At 41.8% G+C, this 8463-nt stretch overlaps 1 protein-coding gene across 19 annotated transcripts in view; it reads left to right on the top strand.

Moving 5' to 3' along the window:
• The window catches only part of cacna1aa (calcium channel, voltage-dependent, P/Q type, alpha 1A subunit, a), a 98872-nt gene extending 94028 nt beyond the window's left edge, over positions 1 to 4844 (top strand). For 18 of the 19 annotated variants that reach the window (XM_055005267.1, XM_055005259.1, XM_055005253.1 and 15 more), the window contains one exon: positions 587 to 4844. In XM_055005267.1, coding sequence (XP_054861242.1) covers positions 587 to 1387 — 801 coding nt within the window. In that variant the 3' untranslated portion in view covers positions 1388 to 4844. The remainder of the gene's footprint in view (positions 1 to 586) is intronic. The other variant, XM_055005268.1, reaches the window with a different exon arrangement.
• The last annotated feature ends 3619 nt before the right edge of the window (positions 4845 to 8463 follow it).

Consider the following 8463-nt stretch of genomic DNA (forward strand, 5'->3'; position numbering starts at 1 on the left):
AAATACTGCAAAGGAAGGCCATTTCTCTCCAGAGGGAGAGGTTTGGGTGTTCCCATTTGAATAGTTTCTTTAAAAACAAACTTTTTAAGAACTTGACATGTTGCACACGTCACACACAGCTGACTGTAAATATTTTCAAACACAGTTTCTGTATGTTTAGTTGCCATATTTACCCTGTTCTACATTTGTTGGTCTGGAAATCAACCCTTTACCCTTCTTTTCTCCTGTCGTCTTTTGTTTCTCTCCTCTGCGTGACATGTTGCTTCTCTATGTATGCTGCTGTATGGACTTTCATCTTTATTGTCCACATCCTCTGCTATGCTCCTTTTGGATGCTTTTTATTTTCCTGCCTTTCTCTTCCTCCACATACATGATGACTGGTGCTTTTATTCTTATTGTTGCTGTGGTTCTTGTTCTTGTCCTTTCTCGCTTTTCTATCTGGACTCTCGCCTCTCGATCTCACATTCCTTCTCTCCCTCTATTTTTTTCATCCTCTATCTTTCTCATCCTCTACTTTATTCTATATGTTTTGTCGTTGAATTTGTGGTTCGTTCTTTTTATTTGCTTTATTTCACTTTTTGTGTAGGGCAGTAGTTCGGTCAGCGGAAGTCCCGTCCCCTCAACCTCGGGGACCAGTACGCCACGCCGAGGCCGCCGACAGTTGCCTCAGACCCCGGCGACACCCCGGCCCCATGTCACGTACTCCCCTGTAGTCCGTAAGGCCATGCCCACCCCTCCTGGGGGGCCGCAGGGCAGACCCCCAGCCCCGGCCCCTCGCCGCTTTTCTCCAGAGCCTCCCCAAGGCCAGGGTCCTCCCGCTGCTAGCCTCCCATTGGCCCACCACGGTGCACCCCGCCAGGGTCATCATCCCCCGCCTCGCTGGGGGGACGCAGGTGGAGGAGGGGGCTCCATGGAAGGGGACGGCTGCTTCTACAACCAGGACTACCAGGACTATGAGCCCCACCATGAACCTCCTGCCTATGAGCCAAACCCCATGCAGGGTGGCAACCCCCACCCTCATGCCCTGGCCAACCACCCACTGCCACCTCCCACGCAGCCACAGCCGCATAACCCCCACCCCATCCCTCCACCGCAGCCCCACCCTGTAAACAACCTCCACCATCAGCCCAGTCGCACCTCACCAAGGACTGCCCACCACGCGCCTCCCCCCACCACGGCCCTGACTGGGCCAGTCCAAGGCCAGGTCCAGCCTGCCGCCCAGCGCCGTCTGCCTAACGGCTACCGATCTTCATCGCCTTCCACACATCTGCACGGACCCCCGCATACAGGGCCTCACAAGGTCCCTCCTCCAGCTGGGCATCCCAGGGGTCCCCGCAAGGGCCTGCATGAACCCTACAGTGAGACGGAGGACGACGATTGGTGCTAGCCTCTGGGGATTGGGGAGGGACGTGAGGAGGAAAAATAATTGATAATTTGACTGAAAGAAGATGGGAAGCTCTGAGCCAGAGCACTGACTGCCAAGGGAAACCACGACTTTTCTTTCCTGTCTATTCAACTCTTTCCTCTCCTCCTCTGCTCGGCGTGTCCCAGGGATGGTGGGCATGATGGAAGGACGGTGTCGGGATAAAGGGATGGAACAAGAATGCTGAGGCAGAATCTGGAGAAACAAGTAGCGTAAGGGGTTAAAAAAACCACCTCCATGTTCTGCTCACATTGTTGTTGATCATCTCTGGATGCCAAATGAGACCAATCTCAAATAGGATGCAGGCAGGAGGAGCGATGGACACTAGTCTTTGTGTCTTAAATTATGCCTCTGGCAATGAGCTATAGCCACTTACAAGATGTCAAGAGTTGCGACTCGACAAAAGACACTTTACAGTCAGAGACAAAAGAGCAACCATTTTTTTCTTTTTTTTTGCTTCTCAAAGCTAACTTCTGTCCAGTTAGCTTCAAAAGGAATCCAATCCAACCCTCCCAGCCACCACTTGAATATTGATGAGTTTTATCATCTGTGTTTTTAAATAAGAACAAAACTGACAAAGAGCCGTCCGCCTGTATGAGGTGAGGAGGCTACGTGGGTGGGAGAGTTGGGAAACGTTGCACGGGGGTTGGAGTCCCTCTGGTGAAAGGTCTGGAGGACAGGATGGGTGCGTTGGGAATGCTCACCCTCCCAGAAACAAACTATTAAACCAACCTCAACCTGTGACCTACGAGAGAAGAAAAACAAAGATGTGGCGATGGGTTTCAGAAACAAAAAAACAAACCAGTAACTGTTTTCTGCAGTATTTCTTCTTCTATTCCTGCAGCTGCTTCTTCTTCTTCCTCCTTCTCTTCTACTTGTTCAAAACATTGAAGCTTGAATCTTCTGTTGCACCCCACGCGGCTTCGTTTTTTAGACTTGCGGAGTTGTACACCCTTTGGAATCCTGCATGAATGATACAAAAGAATACTAATAATAGCAACAATGAGAATCTACTGTCTGTGGAGGGAAATGTTCCTCAGTCCTTTCTGTTGTGGTCTGTAGGGTTTCTCTCTTTTTTTATTAAAAATGCTTTCTGTCTCTCTCTCTCTCTCCTCTGAATGACGTTCCTCTCTCTGTACTTTCATTTACACTTAAAATCAATCAGCAGACGGTTATGGGGAGATCAGATAATTGCCGTATGTAGAGGGAACAAAGAAAATTACTTTTTGCTTGCTTGTCTACTGTCTGTTCTGTGCCAAATGCCTGCCACCGATACAAATGGAATTGCACATATTTTTTTGTGGAAGTAACTTTTTGTAACCAAGGTTTAAAATGATAAAAATGGAAAGCAGGGTATACATGTGGATTTAAAAAAAAAGAGAAAAAAATGTCAATACTGAGTGAGTAAGTGATGACAAATCCGTCACATGTCAAAGTCTTCCAGGGTTTGGGGGTTAAAGCAGAGGCATCAGAGAGAAAGAGACCAACAGAAAGGAGAGAAACTCTTCATCTTCGTTTTCTTTGTTACTGAACGTAATAATGGGTAATCCGATAAATATAATAACTTCAAATGATCGTAGGAATGAGACAGATTCTCCATGTCTGGTTTGGTTGTGTATGTTCTGTTTTATTGTGAGCTCAGCTAATAATTTTTCCAACCCTGGGGTGGAGCTCCAAACACACAGCTACATTACGGGAGAATGAGGGAAAAACATGAATTCAAATTTAACCAAAGACAGCGAATATCTGTCTTATCCCTCTCTGGAATTCAGACAGTGGGTGGATTGGACCGAAACAAAGCAGTGGCCTACAGGCTTCCACTCTGCTGCAGTTCTAACGTAGAGTTCCACCACCGCTAGTGACCTTCAGGTGGCGCTGTATGACAAGCAGTGTGCCTCTGGTTTTTTCTACCGCTCCCTTTACTTCACTTGTGATCCAGAGACGTCCTTCAGAGTCGCTGCTCCAGTAAAGCAGCTCATTCTCTCAGCAGTAGACCACCTCGTCTGTGTTCAAACTTGTAGCACGGTTCAGATGGGTTGGAGAAAAGATGTCTGGGCCTCGTCACGGTCCTGGAAAACACCTTTATTCTGTGTATGTGTCACTCCTGACTTTTATTTCTATCTGTGTGCCTCAAACTAACACTTGTCACTAACGCACACCACTGTCAGCCCACACACTGTCGTTTTATTTCACCTGCATTTCAACCTGGAGGCCTATCACATGTTGACCAGAGAATGCATTGAAAAAAATAGAAATGGAAAAAAACTGCCTATTAGTGTCTTTCCAACCTCAGTGGAATGTCACAGATGAGTATATTTCATGTCACTACACTTCAGATCAGAAAGCACACTAGGTATGTAGCTCCTGGGTGTGGTGTGTGTAAGTGGGTTTTTGCATTAATGTGTGTTACACGAGTGAGTGGGACAAATTTAGGTGTTTTTTCTTTTGTTTTTTGTGCTGCTTTGGTTTCTATTCTTTGTTTCCAGAAATCCTTTGGAAATCTCGAAATGTTTCGGTCCTGTTACTGTAATGATCTTCGACTCTGTGTGTGTGTGTGTGCGTGCGTGCGTGCGTGCGTGCGTGCGTGCGTGCGTGCGTGCGTGCGTGTGTGTGATGAAACATGCAACACCCCCCCCAAAAACATTCACCTTCCATCTTTGTGTATATGCTGCAGTAAAATCCACTAACACGCTGATTAACCACACAAAATCTTCAAAAAGCAATGTAAAGTCGCTACTGGGAGAAAAAAAAAAGAGTTTTTTAAGTACAAAAGATTTTAAAAAAAAGGAAAAAATATCTAGTTCCAGAAATGCATGTGCTATGTGCATGCCACACCGTGGGTTAAAAGTCATCTTCAGGACATAAAAAGAAAAAGCAGATTAATTAATTCAGAGGAATAAAAAAGAAAAAAGATATATAAATAGATAGATGTTTTTAAAAAGCAATGTTTCCTTTTTTCCTTCTATTTTTGAGAACAAAAAAGGTTGAAAAAACAAAAAAAAATGTCTAAAGAGTAAAAACACAGAAGAGACTTTGGTGACAGTCAAAGTCTTGTTTGTTTTCTTCTATTACATGGGGTTGAGGCACAACACGACCATGTTCAGGACACCACAAAAAAGAACTGTTTTTAATGAAAACATGAAAAAATAAGAAAAGAAAGTGCAGTTCAGACGATGGTGTATTCTCCCTTCTCCTTGGTGTGGGGGTCAGAGGCTGCCGGAGCCAAACCCATGATGTTCTGATTCTGATTGGCCTCTGATCGCCCACTCACTCCCTCTTTTCTCTCTCTCTCTCTCTAACTCTGTCTCTCTAACACTCTTTACCTGTCGCACTCTCAACCAGTCTCACCGCTATTTCTACCAGTGCATTTTGTAATTCCAAACAGAACTCTTCCTAAAGAATAAAATCCAGAGAGAATGCACACTGCTTGGCCTCTTTACTTGTCTGCACCGTCGCTTTAATCTGTTTTACCTGTTTGTGAAGCGGTTTTCAGACACTCATCAATGTGTTGAGGTGAAAACATTCAGACTTTGGTCACTTTAATAATCCTCACAGCTTCGTTCAGATGTACCCATGAAAGTGACAGAGAAAGCTGTTGTATGGTGAGATATTTGTCATACACCAGATTGGAAAGCACATGAGGTGACAGTTTCATTTAGCTTTTATTCAAAGCGACCTACACTACCGTTCAGAAGTTTGGGATCACTTAGAAATGTTAATGTGGTAAATGACTATTGTAGCTGGAAACAGCTGATTTTTAATGGAATATCTCCATAGGGGTACAGAGGAACATTTCCAGCAACCATCACTCCTGTGTTCTAATGCTACATTGTGTTAGCTAATGGTGTTGAAAGGCTCATTGATGATTAGAAAACCCTTGTGCAGTTATGTTAGCACATGGATAAAAGTGGGAGTTTTCATGGAAAACATGGAATTGTCTGGATCACCACAAACTTTTGAACGGTAGTGTACCAATATTGTTTACATCAATTTGTCATTGGGTTTAAAGTTATGGTTCAAAGATGTAGAATCAGTGTCAATGCTGGCATCAGATTCTCCAGAGTTGGGTAGATAACATCTCTCACGCTGTAATAAACCGAAAAATATGTTTTTCTTAACCGTTAGATGCTCCAGTGATTGGACCCTACACTCTTCCATGTAGGAATCAATGTATGTTTATACCATTTTGGTTCAGAATAATCATTTGTATTATTGATTGTTTTATATTTTGGTCCACACAAGAATGAAGTTTGACATGCAAACCAGTATGTAGATGTATAAATACACGTGCACACACACAATCACACTCAATACATAGACTAAAGCTAGCTAGCTTAGTTAGCTAACTATAAAGTAGGCTAATTTGATGATACATAATAATAACACGAGTCATTAATGTGCAAGTATGTTGAGAAATATCAATTTGATCACATCAAACTTTTTCTGAGGTAAATGTAGATATTACTTCCATGTATGAGGTCTTTCTGTGTAGAACTTTATTTTAAAACTTTCTTTGTCCCCCTGGGGACAAATAAAGTTTCCTGAATCTGAATCTAAAGTAATCCTCCTGATTGATGACACTTCTGACACAGTGTGTGGTCCACAGTAAATACAGTGATGGAAGAAAGTTTTCAGACACCCTTAAAATTTTACACAATCTCAGACATTATCATGAAGTATTTGTGGACAAATCTTTTTTGTGTTTCCAAAGGTGTAGCTGCATTAGACAGACACAAACAAGTACACATTCTATATTTTTTTGTTCATTGTTTGCAAGAAAAACTAACAAAACTAAATTTTACTAAAATGACCCAGTACTCAAAATTTCTTATTTTTATGGAACCAAGCAGTTTATAAGTTTTAAATGGCTTTTTTAGGATTTGTTTAGTATTATGGCTGCGATTGTACTAAAACAAATTACACTTGAACACCTAAGAATGATTCTTAGTGCAATATACATACAAATGTATGGGATATTGTGGAAACTTTTTCCACCACTGTATGTTCCGACAGTCACAACCACTGTTCCCTCTAAGCTGCGCCGCCGCTTGTGCGCAATTGCGCACTGCTGACACGGTCTCCTCGCGCACAGAAAATCTGCGCTGCGCACAAAAAAAAAAATCCAACCTAAATTGTAAATAAAATAAACAGCGTAACAATTCATTCTGTGCTATTTTTCAGTGTGAGTCAGTGAGTGACCGGTGACTGGCTGCTGCAGCCAATGATGCGATTCACATACGTATTTACCATAGACTGTATATAATGGTATTTACGCAGCTAATCAACGTCATGGCGTCTTATGTGCAGCCACCTTTGTATCTCAAAGATATGAAATGAGTAGATAGGACACGCCCCTTTGAGCTGCGTGCTACAGCGAGGGCTAAGCTATGGGGGAAAAAGTTTCAGTGCATTCCGTTGAATGTAGACGGCGTGAAAACGAAACAACAAGAATGCCGTCTCACTGTGCTGCATACAGTTACACACTACGTCGTACGATTGAGACAGGAACTTGGAATGACTTTTCATAGGTAAGAATAGTTTTTGGCTCTTTTTTCATTATGAAATCTTGTTGAGAGCTTCCAGTCTATGAGAAGCTAACTAGTTAGCCACTAGCAAAACGCTAAGGCGAGCTAGCAGCTTGACAACCAAATACCAGACGATTAATAGTAGCTGTAGTATAGTTGTACAAGCAGTAGTAGTAATACTAAAAGTACAAGCAGCAGTAGTAGTATAAACAGCTGTTAGAGTCGTAGAAGTAGTATCAGCATTTGTAATAGTATTACAAGTTGTAGTAGCAGTGCCAGTATCAGCAGCAGTGTAATAGTACTACTAGTAGTAGTCACATTACTATTACTACCACCAATACTACCAATAGTAGTTATAAAGCCTAACTCATGTATATCCAGATTACCATCTATGTTCTTCCTCCAAACCCATTTTATGATTGGGATTACAGGCAGTTCTTTAGGACTGCTCTCAAATAATTGAAATGTTACTAAACAAGGTTATACTTATCAAATTAAATAGCTCTGGTCTCCAGTATATTGGCGAATTCGGTTCTTTGTACTTAATTTATTAGCATGATTTCTTTTTAATATGTTGTGTACAGACTTAATTACTTCTCTGTCTACTTTTCTTACTCCATGTAGGTTTCCCAGAGACTATGGGTTGAGGAGGAATTGGAAGTTTGTCGGCTTAGACCTGGTGTCATTCCATCAGTGTTAAACTTCCCGGCTCATCTTGGAAGAGTACGTGCCAGAAAGACCACGACCAAGCAGCCTTGAGATCTTAGGCAGCGTCTCCCTGAGGTGGGTGTCGACGGTGTTCACAGTCAGGTCTGTGGTAATCCTGTCAAAAAACAAAACAGAAAAAAATCTAGATTATAAATCAACATGTAACCAAAGCACTCTGTGTATAACGCCATAGTATAGGATGTAGTTCAGAAAATGTCAAAGTATAGTATGCTTTACTCAAGAATAACATAGTATGGCCTGTAGTTCATAGTACAGCATGTTGGCAAGAAAAAAAACAAAACATAGATTATTATGTGGTTCAAAAAGCGCAAAATGATAGGATGTTGCCTAAAATTGTCATGTATGATATGTGGTTCAAAAAATGTCATAGTGCAGTATATTGTCAAAATAGTATGTAATTCAAGAAAACAGAGTATAATATGTCGTCTAAAAAATGCCATAGAATAATAATTTCATTGCACAAGTAAAAGTATAGTAACTTTTAAAACTGTTCGAATTCTTATATGTTGCTAAAAAAATAAAAAAAAACTAAAACAAAAAAAAGTCGCAGTAATATGTCAATTAAAGCCTATAGTATAGCGTGTCGCCCAACAAACATCATAGTAGAGCATGTGGCTCTAAAAACGTCACAGTATAGCCTTTAGTCCACAGCTGTCAGTAGGTGAGGAGCAACACAAAAACAGTCCAAACGCTGGTTTCCAGAGGCTTAGATGAGAATTTATTTGAAATAGTAAGTTTACAACAACACAACATGTGAGGGGGTTAAAAACAAATAGGTGTTAGTAA

Source organism: Amphiprion ocellaris, chromosome 19 (genome assembly GCF_022539595.1).
Source record: "Amphiprion ocellaris isolate individual 3 ecotype Okinawa chromosome 19, ASM2253959v1, whole genome shotgun sequence".
Classification (NCBI taxonomy): domain Eukaryota; kingdom Metazoa; phylum Chordata; class Actinopteri; family Pomacentridae; genus Amphiprion; species Amphiprion ocellaris.